The 19,571-nt window shown below is 44.3% G+C and overlaps 1 protein-coding gene across 1 annotated transcript in view; it reads right to left on the bottom strand.

Annotated features, from left to right (window-relative positions):
- Positions 1 to 19,571, bottom strand: part of FRMPD1 (FERM and PDZ domain containing 1) — a 1,007,848-nt gene that overhangs the window by 458,484 nt on the left and 529,793 nt on the right. The window contains exon 4 of the mRNA XM_069205792.1: positions 17,427 to 17,529. Coding sequence (XP_069061893.1) covers positions 17,427 to 17,529 — 103 coding nt within the window. The remainder of the gene's footprint in view (positions 1 to 17,426; positions 17,530 to 19,571) is intronic.

Here is a 19,571-nt window from a genome sequence, read left to right as displayed (position 1 = left end):
GGTTTGCGTTCAAAATCTTCGCAAGGAACCACAGAGGAGGAGAAGCGTGGAAAGCAGGGAGGTGTACGTCGATTTCTCGGACCGCACACAATGATGCGTCATTTATTTTCCATGCAGGGAAGGCTTTGCGTCAATTTCCAGTGCTCGGTCTTGGATCCTCTTCGGGTTGTGGGGTTTTCGGACGGCCCAGGGACGATGCGTTGAAATCCAGCACTGGCAGGACAAATCACAGGTGCTGCATCTATCCGCTGGGCGTTGTGTGGAAATTTCGACTGCACTGCAGGGACTGCGTCGAATCCTCTCAGGAAGTAGGGCAGCGCCATTCTGGCTAGGCTGTGCGTCGATCCACTGGGCTGTGCGTCAAATTTCTGGTCGCTACGCTGGCGCTGTGTCGATCTTCTCCTTGAGAAGTCGGGCTGCGTCATTCCGGTTTGGCATGCGGTGAATTTTTCACCTCGATGCAGGCTGTGCATCATTTTCTGCCAGCTGTGCATCGATTTCCCCAACACAGGGAGTTCTTCTTGCAGGAATGAAGTCTTTTTATCCTGAGACTTCAGGGAACAGGAGGCAAGCTCTATCCAAGCCTTTGGAGAGCACTTCTCAGCACAGCTAGAGAGCAGCAGGGCAACAGCAAGGCACCAGTCCTTCGCAGAAAGCAGTCAGGTGAGTCCTTTGGGCAGCCAGGCAGTTCTTTTTGGCAGGTTGCAGGTTCTGGTTCAAGTTCTCTTCTCTAGGATGTGTCTGAGTTGGTAGGGGCAGAGGCCATGTTTAAATACCCAAATGTGGCTTTGAAGTGGGTTAGACTTCAAAGAGTGGCTTAGAAGTGCACAAGGTCCCCTTTCAGTTAAATCCTGTCTGCCAGGGTCCCAGTAAGGGGTGTGGCAGTCCTTTGTGTGAGGGCAGGCTACTGTCCTTTGACATGTAAGTGTCAGGCCCTCCACCATCCCAGCCAAGGAAGACCCATTCAATATGCATATGTATGCAAGTGAGGCTGAGCATCCTGTGTTTGGGATTTGTCTGAGTCAATGCACAAGGGAGCTGTCAACTGAACCTAGCCCAACATGGATTGTAAGGCACAGAAGGATTTAAGTGCAGAGAAATGCTCACTTTCTAAGAGTGGCATTTCTAAAATAGTAATATTAAATCCAACTTCACCACTCAGCAGGATTTTGTATTACCATTCTGGTCATACTAAATATGACCTTCCTACTTCTTTCAGATCAGCAGCTTCCACTCAAACAGTATATGAGGGCAGCCCTAATGTTAGCCAATGAAAGGAGCAGGCCTCACAGCAGTGCAAAAACGAATTTACACTACCAGGACATGTAAACTACACAGGTACATGTCCTCCCTTTTGTCTACACAGCATCCTGCCCTATGGGTTACCTAGGGCCTGCCTTAGGGGTGACTTATATGTAGAAAAAGAAGAGTTTGAGGCTTGGCAAGTACTTTTAAATGCCAAGTCGAATTGGCAGTGAAACTGCACACACAGGCCTTGCAATGGCAGGCCTGAGACATGGTTAAGAGGCTACTTAAGTGGGTGGCACAATCAGTGCTGCAGGCCCACTAGTAGCATTTAATCTACAGGCCCTGGGAACATATAGGCCCATATTTATACTTTTTGTCGCAAACCAGCGCCGCCGCTGGTTTACGTCAAAACTTTTACCGCCGGCGAACGCCATTCCTACGCGCCATGTGGGCGCCTTATTTAAGGAATGACGTTAGCCGGCGCTGCGGACTGGTCAGTGTAAAAAAAAAATGACTCAAACCAGGCAGCGCCGGCGTAGGGGAAAATGGGGTTTATGCACCCAAAAATGGTGCAAGTCAGGTTTTTACACACAACCCCCATTTAAGTGACTCCTGTCTTAGAAAAGACAGGAGTCATGCCCCCTTGCTCAATGGCCATGCCCAGGGGACTTCTGTCCCCTGGGCATGGTCATTGGGCACAGTGGCATGTAGGGGGGCCCAAATTAGGCCCCCCTATGACACTTTAAAAAAAATTAAAAAATACTTATCTCAACTTACCTGTACTTACCTGGGATGGGTCCCCCCATCCATGGGTGTCCTCCAGGGGTGGGCGAGGGTGGCAGGGGGTGTCCCTGGGGGCAGGGAAGGGCAGCTCTGGACTCCTTCCATGGTCATGCGCCTGACCCAGGCGTTAAAAAACAGCGCACATCAGACTGTGCGCCGTTTTTTAAGGCCCACCCTCTCCTGTGCGTCAAAATGACGCAGGAGTATAAATAAGGCGCACAGGCCTTAGAGTCATTTTTTGGGCGGAAACGCCTACGTTGCATGTCATTAACGCAAGGCAGTTACCCGCAGCCAAAAAATTACTCACACAGAGGAATTTTGACGTTCGCGGGCTCGGTCGTCAAAGTTTAAATATTATGCACGGTTTGGGACGAGTGTGCGTCTAAGTTTTTGATGCACATTTGGCGCAAACAGAGTGTAAATATCGCGCTTTACTAGGGAATTATAAGTAAATTAAAAAGGCCAATTCGGTATGATCCAATGTCATCATGTTTAAGGGAGCGTGAATATGCACTTTAGCAATGGTTAGCAGTGGTCAAGTGCTCAGAGTCCTAAAACCAGCAAAAACAGTGTCCAAAACGTGGAGGGAGGCAGACAAAAAGTTAAGTTAAAGTTAAGTTAAAAGTTAACCCTAAGGCTGTCAGGTCTAACAAGTAATAGATCAGTAATAAGTAGTTTTGGACTTTGGAAGTGCTTTTCATTGCAAATTCAATTTGGACATAGTTTTATTTTAAAACCAGCCTGCAAGGCAGGCTTGGCTTTGAATAATATCAGACACCACAGCAGTGCATCCTTAAGTGCATTAAGGCTACTGGCACCTCTGAACTTACATGCCCTAACATATACTAGGGACTTACAGTTAGGCTGTCCTTACCTATTAGAAGTATGCTAATCAGCATATGCCTTTTGGGGTTAGAGCACTTGCCCTGGGCCTGGTTAGCAGAGTTCAGAGCACTTTCAGAGTCAGCAGTAACCAGCATCAGTCCAAAAATGGGGGGAGATCAGGGTAGAAAGAATGAGTTTTTTACACCTGGAATATAGAACTCTACTATCAGGCACATCCTATGAAATTCTCAAGCATGCATGTTAAGTAACAAGGCATTCAATTGTCAACAGATTTAGAAAGAAAGATATTCAGTTGTCAAGACCTCAGACCTGTGCCTAACCCACAAATCATATAAATGGCTAGTTTAAATACCAGCAGCAAATGATCCAATATAGGGTTTGCTACTTCCTCCCAGCAGATTTTTGTTTCCCTGCCAACTGTAAGTCAGACCATTAATAGGACAGCAAGCCCACGTAGACTGCCCTCTCTTTTCTGTCTCTTAGTTGAAATCAGATTTGTCTACCCCTTGCAGTCTTACCTTGCAGAAATGCCTCCAGTAAAGCGGCTGAACAAGACATCAATGAGCCATTTGCAACAAAATATTTTGGTGGAATAGCCATTAAGATCCATCTTATCATTTGGAATTCCTACTGGCAAAATGGGGGTACATTGTTTGAGCACAATTATCTTGGCAGTCGAACATGCTCTGGCTATTTTGTAGCATGTTAGAAATACCACATTTACCCATCCTTGAAAGTCTGTGATTCTTTTTCATGTCTCTTTCTTTGGGGAAGGGGTAGATAATTTCACTAGACTTAGCAGTGGATCAGCCAGTTTAACTTGGGTGGTTGCTCCTCTACAATTTTTGGAAGGGTTGATGGCATAGATGGGGGAATTCCATTGTTGGGACATTAGACATCTAAAACAAGACGGTTTAGGCACTAGAAGGATCACTGATAGCTGCTGGTTTCACAGTACATTATCCGGTACTGTTTCCATACATATCAGACTGTTAGGGCCTGAGTCTCAAAGGTAAGATTGTTTGTGTAGATCTTCTCATGAGTAGATTAACTGGTACACTGAGGTGTAACTGCCATTTTTTTGTTATTCATCCTTTAAGAGTAGAGATTTACACATAGCTATAGACTTTAGAGCTTCTAACCCCTCAAATGAAGGAACCTAGGGCCAGATGTAGCAAAAAGAAAATTTGCGAGTTGCAAATTGCGAGTCCATGCGACTCGCAATTTGCAACTCGCAAATTGGTATGCAGAACGGTGTCTCAGACACCGTCTGCGACTCGCTATGGGGTCGCAATGACTCTCCTCATTAATATTAATGAGGTGGGTCGCAAATTGCGGCCCCCTAGCGAGTCTAGGCACTCGCAAACATGGAGGCCTGCTGTCGTCAGCAGACCTCCATGTTCGTGACTGCTTTATCAATAAAGCAGTTTTTTTTTTTTAAGTGTAGCCTGTTTTCCTTAAAGGAAAACGAGCTGCACTTAAAAAAAAACCGAAACCTTTAGTTTCGGTATTTTTTCAGGGCAGGTAGTGGTCCCTTGGACCACTACCTGCCCTGAAAAAGTTTTTTGGGGTCCATTCACAAAGTGGAAGGGGGCCCATGGGGACCCCTTCCAATTTGCGAGTGGGTTACCATCCACTTGAAGTGGATGGTAACTGCGATACCCTTTGCGACCGCATATGCGGTCGCAAATGGTATTGCATTCCACTCCGAATCGCAAATAGGAAAGGAACACCCCTTCCTATTTGCGATTCTGAAATGCATATTGCGAGTCGGTCCCGACTCGCAATATGCATTTCTGCATAGGAAAAAATGCGTTTCGCGAGTCGCAAACGGCAATTTTTGCCGTTTGCGACTCGCTAAACGTTCCCTGCATCTGGCCCCTAGACTCATACAGCTAACTTTCCAAGTGTAAAGTTATCACCTGTTTGTGGAAATCTCCACAACGATGGTGGGAATTTTGAAACAAACCTTAAATTTATATTACATTTGAAGGTAAATAATTTTACACAAAAATACTAACTTAGGAATACTTCAAGAAAAATACACTATCTCTTAAAATTAACTTTATGTTATTTTGCAAATGAATTGAAAAATATTATTTTTCATTTTTTTAACAAAACTTATACAATTAAAACCACCCAAAATCTGTAATCCTTGTACTTTTATTTAATTTGTAACATACCTGGCTATATATGGTGTTTTGATAAATTTTTATGATGTTTAGACTTTTTAATTTAAGGATTTTGTTTTAGTTTATATTAAACTTAAATGTATTAATAACTTAAAAATAATTTACATTTAGCATTGTCTTTACTTAATTTTATCTTAAATATAAATGTATTTACACGCATACATATTACTATAGATAGATAGATAGATAGATAGACGATAGCTAAAATAACTAAATATAGAATCAGTAGATTAAATTAATTTAAACATTGAGTTAATGTAGTTTATTTTATATTATCACCTAAGGAGCGTTTGTGTTACACCCTGTCCCTATTGTTTCCTATGTGAGTGTGTTCCAGTACTAATGGTTGGTCATCTGTGGTACCTGACACATTCAAAGGCTGCACTTGAGTGCATTTAACCCTTTTTTCACTAGTAGGACTGTGGTGGAATTAAAGATGTATTTTTTGAATTGCAAATGTCTTGCTATTATGAGGGTTAGTGTTTTGTATTAGCAAGCCCCTTCCTAAATCCTTTCTTAAATTTCCCTTAACCCCTCATATTTTGTAGTAATTAGTTCCCATTTTCCCATCGCTAACCCTTGTCCCTCCCTTCATTACTATGTCCTAAACATACACGTACAGAGATCTCTGCTACCGGGTAGGACATCTTGATACAGAAAAGATATAAGAGGTGGAGCTATCCGACCATAGGCTTGTGAATTGCATTTTTTTTGTATGTAAAGTAGTACTACTAGAGTACTACTTTATGTACTTCAAAATGCCTTTTGTGAATAAAGCCCTTAGTGTGCAAGTCAGAAAATGTATGCTTCTAGAAGCAAATGTCAAAAGCATGCACCGTTGGTTGAAATCAGCACTTCATCTCCCAATGTTGACTTTGGTCTACTGCTGTTGTCACAGATTTGCTTTTGAAGATACATTTTCTATCAATTTATTTTCATTTGCAATGGCCGATCTCGCCATTAACTCAATTTCAAATTAAGAACAGCTCACCAAAAGATGGCTAAATGCTTTGATGTTTCGGTTTCAGACGTAGCTAGGCTAGAACGTGAAATTTTAAATAATTAAGGTGCATTCCGGAGGAAGCCAATTTGTAGTTTGAATTACCTTTCTATAGTTTTAAAAAAACATATGTTTATAGGCATTTATAATATACAATCCATGAAAACGAAAAGAGGTCAGAATAAAAGCATCACCAACAGGAACATGGGATGACTGTGAAAGTCGATAATATTACTAAAAGTGATCAAATATGCATATCCACTGGAGGCAACTCACCGTTCGGGACAAGGGTAAGAAATAACAGCATAGCAGTCCCACAGTGGGAGTGGGGCACAACAGGACGGTCCAACACAAATGCAGTATTCTAAACCTGTCCCTCCACCCCTCTTCCCTCAGTGCCCCTTGAAAACCATGAATGAAACTCTAATGATGCAATGCTCAATGATCGTGATTGTCTATTCCAAGCTTCAGTTTTAATTTGTAGGAACACGATAAAGGGGAATCAGGGAAGCAAACATGTAAAACCTAGAAAAGAAAACAATCAAACTATCTCAGGGATCGCTCAAGTGAGCTAATACTAAAAACCTAAAGCCCCAAAAATGGGAGGCAGTCAGAGAGCCACTCTGTGCACAATTGGGGGGCCTTTGGCAGGGCAAACAATAGGTAGGAATCCGGCAGTGGAGGGTACACGGGCATATGCCCAGCTGGTCTATTGAAAGAGGGGGATAGTGGCCCAACCAGAGGGCACAGCAATCAGTCTCTCCTAGTGCATACGCCCTTCCTCATCAGTGTCACCTGAAAAGGCATTACTGTCCCCCCCCCAGTTGATCCAACCTGTCCCTCAGGTCCCTGCTCTGGGTCTCCCTCTAGGCACTCCCATTACCTAAAAACCTCAGTCCACAACCCTACAATTGGTCATCTCTGCACTCCCTGGGAATCCTTCCTAAGAAGGGCCCTCTCCTCGGCCCTTGCCCACACAGTGACATCCTTCACCCATGTCCCCCACTTCCGGGCTCCACCATGGACTTCCAGTGCATTGCGATCTGTCTCTGGCCAGCACCAGAGCCAAATCTAGAAACCTAGAGCTTCCTTTCAGCGTCCTAGGCCAAGGAAACAACCCCAATAAACAAACCTCCAAAGTGCAAGCAAGGGTGCGGCCCACTGTGGTATTTAGCATGCGTATCACTGTCTCCCAGAATGGTCATAAATGAGGGCAGCTCCAGGTCATGTGGCAGAAATCCGCATCCAGAGGCCCACATTTAGGGCAGCCATGTGGTTCCCTGCCACAGGTGACCTGGAGTCTGTGGGCATAGTGTATGCCATGTGGACATAACTAAATTGAGTACATTTCAACCTAATATTTCTGAAGACCTTCTTGGGGTACGTCAGAACCCTGTGCCACTCTGGATCTGTAAAATACAGTCCCAGTATCTTTCCCCACTGACGTCTAAATACCAACAAAATTTTCCGGGCCATCTCGGACAGCGACCTGTGAAACCACTTCACCAAATGCCATGCAGTGTCCATGGAAACCAACAATTGCAGCACTGGATGTGCCACTGGTTCCTCCTGACCTCCCGACCACAAGTCCCTGAAGGTGCATGCCAGCACTTCATATGTTCGAAATTTTGCTAGGGGTAGATCATATTGGGCCACCAATTCATCCAACAGGAGCAGGGTGCCCTACTGGTAACAGTCACACATTGTCACCAATCCAGCATCTGTCTAGGCCGATAATTGTACATCCGTAGACAAACGAAAGAGGGTCTCCATGTGGGATACCCACCAACGGCAGTTCAGGGGCACAAAAGGGGGTCTTCAGCACACAGCTCCGCCTACAATCCAAGGCCATCACCAACAATAAATACCCTCAGATGGGAAATCATTATCGCTGGACAAAGAAGCTTCAGCAGTAGCACTCCCTGGTGCTGAGACAACCCTAGTGGGCTCAACTGCTCCTGGTGAGCCCCATTAAGGCACTGAGCGACTCTTTGGAATTGTGCTGCTAAAACATGGAGCTCAAAATCTGGGGCACCCAGCCCTTCCTCGTCTGGGGGCAGCAGGGGATCTCCAGAGATACTCAGTGACAGCCTCCATCACATATCAACTCCATAAGCAGAGCGTCTAGTTGCCAAAATCAAGAAGCTGATACCCCAGCCAGAGATTACTAAAAAAGCAAAGCAATCTCAGTGGCATAATCATCTTGGACATTGATATCTTCGACATAATAGGCAGCCTAAAAGATCGCCAAAAGGGGACACAGGTTCTAAGGTATCTAAGGGCAGTCCACAGATTACCTTCTTACAAATATTCCACAGAATGGAACATCTGAATACCCAGATACTGAAAAGATGTGGGGGATCAGGTCAAGTCCTTTGGAATACCCAGCGGCTGCTGGGCACTACGTGACATTGGGAACAGGCAAGTCTTGGGTTTTATTGACTGGGGGGCCAGAAAGTGTCTCAAATTCCCCCAGAATGTGCATTGCAGCCCCATCATGCTCAGGGCAATTGTGCAGATAAAACATTAGGTAATTGAAGACTTTATGAGTGGTTACAGGAAGATTTCAATATCCTGATACCACTATGAACAACAAAACAGGAGAAAAGAAAACATGCACCTTGGAGACTTACAGAACTAAAAAAGATAAAACAACAAATCAGAAGAATGTAATAAACCTGGCTCAAAACAAACAGCGATCAAGACAAACTTCACCTACAAAACAATCAAAAAATCTAAAAAAGGTACTATTCAGGTGGAATTCAAAATGCTAAATGCACAAAGAAAGAATTTTATAAAATTCTCACCCAATTTCTTAAACCTAAATGCACAGAAGGAACTGATACCATTACTCAAAAATTCACAGACAAACCGGCAAATCATTACACAACCAAAGCAGACACGTTGGACTCCTATTTAAAACATAGGAAAACTTCCAGCACCGACCCATTTCCAAAAATCCCGTCCAAGAATAAACTATTCCAGACTCTGCATTCCTTCAAACAAATATCACAAAGTAGATTTATGGATCTGGTCAAAGCAAGAAGGCTTTCTGGCTGCCCTTCTGACCCTTGCCACCACACATTTTCAAGAACATTATTTTATTTACCTCTGCCGCCCCACCAGTCCAGTAAGAAGCATCAATAACCCGCTTGACCCCAACAACTACAGACCAATTACAAATTGACCCTTCCTGGGCGAACTGATAGAAAGAGCAACATTCGCCCAGATCTCACAATGAATTGAAGATAACTCCTTACTTTCCGACTACCAAACTGGATTCCACCCAGTAAGAGGCAGAGAATCTTCCCTCATTGCTATATGGGATGATCTTAAAAACACAGTAGATTGCAATGGGGTTGCTGCACTGCTTCTCTTGGATCTCTCAGCTGCCTTGTTGACCATGAGACCCAAATACACAGACTCTACAAACCCGGCAGAAAAGTGAATGCTCTCAACTGGATAACATCCTACCTTCAAAACAAAACAAATCTCATCCGTACTCAACATTTCTCATCCAAACCAAACTTGACAAAAGCATGGATTCCTCAAGGCTCAATCATCTCACCGATGCTTTTCAACATCTACATGAAGTCATTACCGCCAATGATCAATAAATTTCAGCTAACATGCTACAACCATGCAGATGACACACTAATACTCCATAAACTGGAAAGCCTCAAAGACATTGGAAACTCATAAGTCTTCAGTTGCCTCAGAGTCGTTGATCAGTGGATGACATGGTGCCATCTAAAACTGAATGCTTCCAAAACAGAAATACTCACATGTGGTGACTGGGAGAATTATGACCCATTCTGCCCCTAGTCTGATGATCCGGACCACCTCCTAAGTATCTAAGGAAATAAGAAACCTTGGAATTACCATGGACTCCAAGTTAACAATGAATGCCCAAGTGGACAAATTAGCAAGATCAAGCTTCATCACCATTAAAACTCTGTGGCGCATCTTCCCCTACCTGAGATTTCCACACAAGGTCCAAGCTACTATCTCTCTTGTACTGACTCACCTGAATTACGCCAATGGCTTCTACCAAGGATCATCTCTATCAATTATGAAAAGACTACAACAGATTCAGAACTCTGATGCCAGGACGACTCCTACATGTAAAGCCACCAGCGCACATCTCCCATGCGTTGAGGGTCCTACATTGATTGCCGGTTGCCAGAAGATCCACATTCAAGCTACTTTGTATCACCCACAAAGCAATACGTGGAACAGGACCGTTTTTCATCAGGAATAAAATCACCAAATACATTCAACAAAGGAACCTCTGCCCAAGATTGCCACCTCACCTCAGAATCCCACCATACAAGAAAAAGGCAACAGGTGGTACATCTTGCTCTCTTCAAGCAGCTGAACTATGGAATTCATTACCCCCAAAAATCAGATCCACTGGAAACTCTCTTATCTTCAGAAGACCACACAAGAGTTGGCTCTTTCCTACATATCCATTCTACTCAAACAATAATGTACAGCATATCCCTGTGTATGTAAACATTTATAATTTGATTATGCCTATTTCTAGATATGCATTTTCTTTGTACAAATATTTATATTAACTATGGTTTTTAACACATATAGATACTCTTTAGGTCTCCTTAACAAAGGTTATTACTTATGGTTAAATATATTCATATGTATTATTCTATGCTTAACATGTTTATAGATTATTGCTTAGTTTTGTATCTAAGTTGTTTGATTAGATGCTTATATGTCTCCTCTTTATTTATCTAGCACAATAGGTAAACATTATCATAACTATTTGTCTATAGGCACTTCACTATTGAAATATTGAGGAAAAGATAAAACATTAAAAAAAACATCGAGCTATAAAAACTGCACAAATAGATTACCTGCAAGTACTGCAACACTTGAAAGTCTGCATTTATACAATACAACTTTAAATCTCAATATATTATCTCCCTTATACATATATACCCCTTCTATGTACTCATGTATCTATATAAGCTATGACCTTACTCCTACGATAGAAGAAGAAAACAAATATACAAAAATCCTAAAAATTCACTCTCTTCAATGCACTACTCTGTCTCACCCCATTATCTCTCGCAGCTTATCCTCTATCTCCAATCTCTGACTCATCCCAAACCTCATTCTACTACTATGATCTCCAAAATAACCCTTTCTAGACTGTTCACTCCTCTCTCCCTCCTGGCACACCTCAAACCTCATTTTACTACTATCGTCTCCCAAATAACCCTTCTAAATTCTTCCCTTGTGTATCTCTCCTTTGACTCATCCCAAACCTCATTTTACTACTATGATCCCCCTAATCCCTTTCTACAGACTCTTCCCTCCTTTATCTCTCCTTTTAATCATCACAAACCATATCTTACTACTATGATCTCCCAATTAACACTTTTTAGATTCTTTCCTCGTCTATCCCTTCATTTGTCTATTCAGTCCAATCAAAAGGCTCACATGCCTATCACACAAATTAACTCATATTTCCCTACACTGATCCACCACTAACTTTCTTGGTTTCCCCAGTAGTGTGCTACTCACCAAACAGTGCTTTGACACCTCATCAGGGGTAGTAAGGGCTGTATAAATACAATTACAAAAACAATTACAATCTGAATAAATAGAGATAATATGTTCCCAGCCCTCCACTACCAGGCCACTGCCCACCCCTTCCTGTCGGAAGAGCTCTGCCAGTGGCTCAATGGCTAAGACAAATACAAGGGGGAATAAGGGGAATTCTTTTCTGGTGCCTCTGAATACATTATATTGCAGGAAAATTGTAGTGTCTGTTCTGACCCATGTGGTCGGAATAGAATAAAGCAGTTTAACCCAATTTGTCCAACACTTTCCCAGTCTCATCCGCTGCATGACTACAAACAGAAAGTCCCACATTGCTGAGTTGAAGGCCTTTTCAAGGTTCACCGACATGAGCGCAGCCCTCATTCGAGACTGCACATCTGAGTGATAAAGGGCATGATACAGTCTTTGAAGACTAAGAGAAGTACTTCAGGGTAGAATTAACCCGTTCTGGTTGCTTTAGCAGTGCAGGCATATGGGTGAGTAGTCGGAGGGCCTGGACCTTGTTATGGATTTTGAAATCCATTTTAGGCATGGATAAGGGACAGAACACTGAGGTATAGGCTGCCTGAGGTTTGGCCTTGGGAGGCGGATTCATAATTCCATTCCAGAAGGACTTAGGTAGTGCTCCCAGCCATAGAGACTCGGTATAGAGTGACTCCAGCCGCGGGGCCAAGGTTGCCGCAAATGTTGAGTAAAGCTCTATAATCGTGACACCAGGAGTGTTCTTAAATAATATATTGTTCTCAAAACTCCTGAAGTCTAGTTCACGCAGCCTCATCTGCCCCCAGAGCATTATCCAACCTGCGCAACCTACCATCCACCGACCAAAGCTCCCCATCCAGTTCCAGCTGAACACTAATCGAGTGACCTAGACAGTGAACATGCACCACCACCTTAAAGACTTCCCACTGAACTAGGCAAGAGGACGCAGAACTGTGGTTCAGATAGAAATATCCTGAAATAGCCTCTCCCAATGACTCACAGAAAAAAATGTCTTTCAGGGACAGTGGATGAAGTTGCCACGTAGGGATCCCCATGTGCTCCTCAACCGGCTGAAAGCCCTATAGCAGCAGGCTGTGGTCTGAGAGGGTACACCCCATATACAAACTGACTAAGCCTGTTTGAGCATACAAACGTATCCAACCTAGTGTGAAGTTGGTAGATGTGGGAACAGTAAGAGGAATCCTGCATCACACCAGGCTGGGGTCTCCAGGTATTGGATATCCCCCAGGGATCCTGCCAGTCCTGGAGGCCCCCTGCCATCGTGTGAGCCAGTGCCCTGGGCAAGGGGGTGGAATAGTCAAGTGTAACATTGGCCTTAGGGGCAAGCCCTTGCAACGGAAGTCAGTCCAGGAAGGCAGCCTGGAACCCCAGTGAAGAAGGCTCTGGACGCCTGTACAGGGATTCATAATGTATTCATGGCCTTGGGGAAATAAAGTGACATGCCATCTCCCTGTTAGGATCTGTGTGATGGGGGTCCCATGGGATTCAGGTTTAACAAGCCAAGCCAAGAGCCTACACAGCCTTCCCTCATCATCATGTGTTCTAACAATACAATTTTTATAATCGTGACACCAGGAGTGTTCTAAAATAATATTATATTGTTCCCGAAACTCCCGAAGTCTGGTTAACACAGCCTCATCTGTCCCCAGAGCATTACCCAACTAGTGCAACCTACCATCTAGTGACCAAAGCTCCCCATCTAGTTCCTGCGGAATTCTAACCGAGTGACCTAGACAGTGACTACGTACCACCAGATTAAAGGCTTCCCACTCAACTAGGCCAGAGGTCACAGAACTGGGATTAAGATCAAAATACCCTGTAATAGCCTATCCCAGTGATTCACAGAAACAAATGTATTTCAGGGACAGCGGGTGAGATCACCCCGTAGGGACCCCCTGGTGCTCCTCAACCGGCTGAAAGCCTAATAGGAGCGAGCTGTGGTCTGAGAGGGAAAGCCCCAAATACATACTGGCTAAGCCTTTTTGAACATACAAACTTATCCAACCTAGTGTGAAGGTGGTAGATGTGGGAATAGTAAGAGGAATCCTGCGTCAGCCCATGCTCGTTTCTCCAGGTATCGGACAGTTACCAGTGATCCAGCCAGTCCCGGAGGTCCTCTTCTGTTGTGTGAGCCAATGTGCGGGGCAAGGGTGGAATAGTCAAGCATAACATCTGCCACACAATGAAAATCCCCTCCAGTAAGAGGTCGTCAGCTACCAAAGGCGCTAGAGGAGACAGGAGGGACTGGAAGAAAGCTACCTGTTCTTGGTTTGGAGCATGAATACTCCCTAAGGTGATATCCCTGCCCAACAGTTTACCCTTAATCAGGAGACAACGCCTCTCTTTGTCAATGGAGGAGTGGGCAAGTTCAAAGGGTGTTCCAGCCCTAAACCAAATGAGCACCCCCCTGGCATAGGTGGAATATGAGTTAGCATACAACTGGCCCAGGAACCGGGTGCCAGAAAGAGTCTAAAATTCCCAGATGGTGCATCTCCCCCCCATGAAGGTGAGTTATTCCAGCATAACCACCTGCACCTCCTGTCTCCGCAAGTACCTATGGATGTTATCACGCTTAGAAGCCAAACCCATCCCCTAGATATCTCATGACAGGAAAGTTAATGTATGTCACAAATACGGCATCTAATCAAATAGTGTGTATGTCCCATGCCTTCCACCCAGACCCCCCCATGTCCAGATGTCCCACAGCAGTATGAAATGCAATCCCTGAGACAAACAATGATAACCCCAACTGTGAACCCTCATCCCAAGAGCAGCCCAGCAACATTCGGCCACCCAAACTTGAAAAGTGAAAACATGGTCTGTAGAACGCCTTCTCCAGTCTCCTGGTAGGGGCTAATCCTGGAGAGGTAGTCTATAGTGGCTAGGCTAAGCCAATCCTGCTTTGTTCCAGTTCTCATTTATTGTCAGGAAACATTACCCAGCCTATACCCAGCTTCCAGAATACCCTCAAGCCCGGGCTGCAGCATATACAACAGAAACTAGATATGCATACATCCCCAACCTCCAGCACAGGGGTGCCGCCCCCAAGCCACAGCCAACAACATGTTATAATTTCAGGGACACATATCATCAGATCAGGTCGTCCACAGACTGCGGGGTCACTGGCAGGCCAGTCCCATCCACCAGGGGAGCCTCCGTTTCTGAGGCCACGGACCTGTGTTCCGAAGAGGTACCAGTCTCTGAATCAGACCTATGCATCATCACTATCTGGGCCACAGTCCAGAGTATGGCCGCGCTCTCCTGGTCATTCTCCAATGGGGACGGTTTCTTCAGCGACCTGCCATGTAAGTGTTTCCTGGGCCTACATCTAAGTGCTCCCATCTTGGGCTAGGCCTTTGGGATTGTCGACCCAGCTCAATAGGCCTCCAACCAGTCCAAAGCTGTACTTGGATCATCACAGAAATGTGTAGTACCACCCAAGATTATTCTGAGATTGGCAGGGAACATCAAAGAGTATTGCAAACCCTTGCTACCGAGGGCCTTCTTGACCTCTAAGAAGGAAGCCTACTGGCTTGGACAGCAGCTGTTAAGTAGGGGAATACCGACACTTTACTATTGTCCTCTGTAAAAGGGGCCTCAGTACCTGCCTTTTGTAGTATGATATCCCTGTCCTTGTAGTGGAGCAACCTATGTCCTCCACCCAATGCTCCATGATGCGTACTGAGTAGGTCAAGTCTGCCATCTAGCGAGTCAGCATTTGGTGGTCTGGCTGCAATTCGCCTACTGAGGTCTCCACCTCCTTAACCCTGTCAGTCAACTTGCAGTGCTCAGCCTGCAGGAGGCCCAAGCCCACAGACACCGCACTAATGTCTTGTTTGAGGGTGTTCTTAGTGTCTGCTATGGCAGCAATTATCATGTCTAGATGGAGATGTATATAGTTCTCTGGGAGTTCAGGCCCCTCAGTCTTCACAAGGGGGGGTTGGGAAGATTTCTCTGAGCCAGGGTGCACGCCTTGCCCTCAGCTTCCCCACAGGGAGGATATGGTCTAGCCCTGCAGTTGGGTTAGGGTCCGCTAGCTCCACACATGTACAAGTTGAACTCGGACATGTTTAAAATACTTTTCCCCAGAGAGAGAAGCAGTCACATAGCCCCAAGGGCCCCAGTAGATTTTTGTAGCACCAAGCAAGAAATAGCCACTCCGCAAAGTCAGCTAATGGTGCAAGCCAATGCCACCAAATCCCTCCCAAATACCTCTGCGAGAAGATGAGGTCAAATGAACCTTCTGGAACACACCATGCGAAACAGCATGCGACCTGCCAGAACACTCAGTGCAAAAGGTCCCCAGGTGAGCAGTCGTTATCAACGTCCCGTTATCTAGAGCAGGGGAGGACTATCTCCTGGGGCAAAGGCGATGCCCTCACATGGGGAAGGACTACACCCCATCAGGGTCAGGACCCCATCCTCCAATTCCATGCTGGGTCATTATTGAGCAAACCTCACCTCAAAAGCTGCATCCAGGGGGAGGCAGGGGATTATCCATGTCCCCCAGCCCTCAGTGCAGAGGCCGTACAGTTAGGGGTCCCACAGCTCTTCCTGCCTCTCCAGGGGGCCTCCTCAGTTCCCTCAATCTGGAGGTGCTCCAAAGTTCAGGCAGGGGCATTGTGAGCGTTGCACTCTTACAGAGGAAACAATCCAGCACAAGCCTTTGCACACTCCTACACGGGTAACTTTCAGGCACTGCAATCCCTCAGCTACCCCCAGGACCCCCAGTCACCACCAACATCGTGGGGGGACATCCAGCCAATCCACAGTCACCCCCAGCACAATTTCTGTCACTGGGCCCGATGTAGGCCTGAGGTGTCTCGCTCCACAAGATGCTGAGAGCGGCAGCCTGGGTGTCTCCCACCTCAAACCAGCCCAGGCCACTCTCGGGTCATAGTCAAGAGCCCACAGGAGGCCGATGCACACACACAATATTCTGGTGGTTACAGGGGCTGCATTGTTTCTGCAATGCAGACCAGCCGGGCCATTGGAGGGCAGCCTCTTCAGGTCTCAATTGCCATCTTGTAGATTGGGTCACCAAGATGTAACTGCCAGGGTGGGCAGCGCCACACCAGGAAGCTATCCATCGGTCAGCCTCCATCTAGGTTTGCCGGCCGGGAGCAACAAGTCCCAGCATCTGCAATCGTCAGCTAGCAAGCCACACCCTGCCTTCCCATAGTTAAAAGTGGATTGAAGTGTGGCCCCTATAAGAATTCAGACCTTTAGTTCCTTTCCTTGAAGTAAATTAAATACATTTAAAAAAAAACAATATAATATCCAATACAAAATATGATGGCACATTTAATATAACAATATGGGTAATCTGAAGAATAACATGTAGTTTGTTGCTTCATAGTTTCTTAATAAGTTAGCAAAGTGAATAATGATTGCCTATTGATTTTAAAAATATACATAACTCCAGAAATCAAAAAGAATTATCTTATAATGTAAGAAAGCTTTTTTATTTTTAAAAAGAAGCAGAAACTGCTAGAGAAATTATAAAAACTTAGCTCATAGGCTGGCAACTCCAAATTGATGAATCCAATATATTGCCAGATGTGCTTCGTAATGATGGCAGGGTGTCAACTACTTTAGGAGATTATCTAACAATACAGTGCATTTCACATGTAACATTTACATTGTTTTAAGGTGCCCAATACATCACTCTCAACTATGGGGATCAAATTATTTCATGTTGAGTATAGATGTGTAATAATCTTTAGCATCTAAGAGTATGATCAGTAGTGAAACGCTCAGAACAATACCTGATGATATCCACTGCTTGTTCAACTAACATGTCTTCCACAGCTTCATTGTGTATCTTAAGGATCTGATCACCTGGCATAAGCTTCCCATCAGCAGGACCACCTGTCACATAAGAATCATATTTTAGGCTCTCAATTTTCATTAGCATATTTATTGGTTGTCATGACATTAAGTAGTATGCATGCATTTATTCACTTGTTTGGGACTAGATTAAACAGAAATAATGTGAAACTACAAAATACTTCAATACAATATACATCAGTTATTTACACATGGATTATAAGGTTATTACAAGCAACTGAGGGAGTGAGGAGAAGTCAAAGTACAGTGCACAACATTATAGTCAAGATATCATCCACACTGTGTAGGCCTAGGTAAGGAGCAAGTAGTATTAATCATAGGTATTGGGTACCAAGGCTGAGATGTAACAAGGATAAGCCAACATGAGGATTGCAGGTAGAGTCTTATCCAGAGGTAACGTCTGTATCCCTTCCTATGTTCTTGATCTCTTTGGTTGCCTGCTTAGAGGCATGTCTTGGTGCACTGCTAACAGAAGATCCTGCTGTTAATAAGAAATGTTCAAGGGAAAATAGTTGGTGATGTATTATCCAGGGATCAGTGGATGTCAGCAGGTCTGGGAGATATGGTAGTAGTCCATTGTTAAATTGTGTGTACTTTTCTATACAAATCCCTAAATAATGCTTTTGAACAATTTTGTGATGTTAAGTAGTTTGGGTTCAGAATATGGCATTCTAACATGATGTGCTATGGAACAGAACATTCAGAGAAATACTTTTACAATCTTCAAATGCCAAACTGTATGTTTTGTGTAGGCTGAGTAGGCAAAATTCTATGTGGACTACCCTAATAATGTGATTAAGTATGTGATTAAGCTAGCTAACAATAATTATATTCTATAGCAATAAATATAATCTTTTAGGGACCTAGGCAAGTGATTACTGGTAGAGATAGACCACTGGCCAATAAGTAACAACTTCTGTTGCTATACGATGCCGTTGTATATTTACTTTCTATTATTAATAATAATAAACATTCACACCACCTACACACTTTGGGGCAGATTTATACTCTGTTTGCACCAAATTAGCCTCATTTTTTTTTACTCTAATTCGGTGCAAAACTAGTTCCATAATTTTACTTTAGCGCTAGACCCGCTTAGCGCCAAATTTATGGAGTTAAAGCCATTTTCTTAATGAGATGCAAGGTATGCGTTCCCGTGCAAAAAATGACTCTGTGGCCTTAATGCCATATTTATACTCCCGTGCAAAAATGGTTCAAGGGAGGGAGAAGTGGTCAAAAAATGGTGCAAATCTTGCTTTGCCCCATTTTTTAATGCCTGGGTCAGGGCAGGCGTTAAGGGACCTGTGGGCCTATTTCCATGGTGGAACACCATGGAATAAGCCCACAGGTGCCCTCCCCAGGCCTCAGGGACACCCCCTGACACCAGAGGGACTGCGGAGGATGGGGTACCCCATCCCAGGTAAGTACAGGTAAGTATTGCATTTTATTTTTCAAAGTGCCATTGGGGGCCCTGAAATGGGCCCCCCTACATGGCACTGGGTGCACTGGCCATTCCCAGGGGACCCTGGTCCCCTGTGCTGGCCATTGGGGTGGTGGGCATGACTCCTGTCTTTTCTAAGACAGGAGTCATGTGGTATGGATGGTTTTGCATCAGAAAATGACTCAAGGCAGGTTAGAGTCATTTTTTTCTACTCTAACCTGCCTAACGTCATTTTTTGGTGCAAAGCCCCCTTGTTCCATAGTGCCAGCCCCACCTGACTAACGTCATTTGTTTTTTTTACCCTAGCCCACCTTTTGCACCGGCTTGCACAGTTCCATAAATATGGTGCCTAGCTGGTGCACAGAAATTGTGCAAGCCGGTGCTAAACTTTTTGGTGCAAAACTGCATTAGTGAAGTTTTACACAAAAAAAGTATCATCATCATCATCAAACAGACTTTATTCGGCTTTCAGCAGGCCATAAAAGTATCAAGTAATAGTACATTGATAAATATGTAAAAAATAGAAAAAATTATAAATAAATAGGGAAGATAATAAAACACATCGTTAAATCATCAAGGACAGATATATAAAACTTGATAAATTTACATCAGTGCAAAATCA

Source organism: Pleurodeles waltl, chromosome 1_2 (assembly GCF_031143425.1).
Source record: "Pleurodeles waltl isolate 20211129_DDA chromosome 1_2, aPleWal1.hap1.20221129, whole genome shotgun sequence".
NCBI lineage: Eukaryota > Metazoa > Chordata > Amphibia > Caudata > Salamandridae > Pleurodeles > Pleurodeles waltl.
The sequence above is the reverse complement of the archived record's forward strand: the minus strand, read 5'-3'. Positions and strand labels throughout refer to the sequence as shown.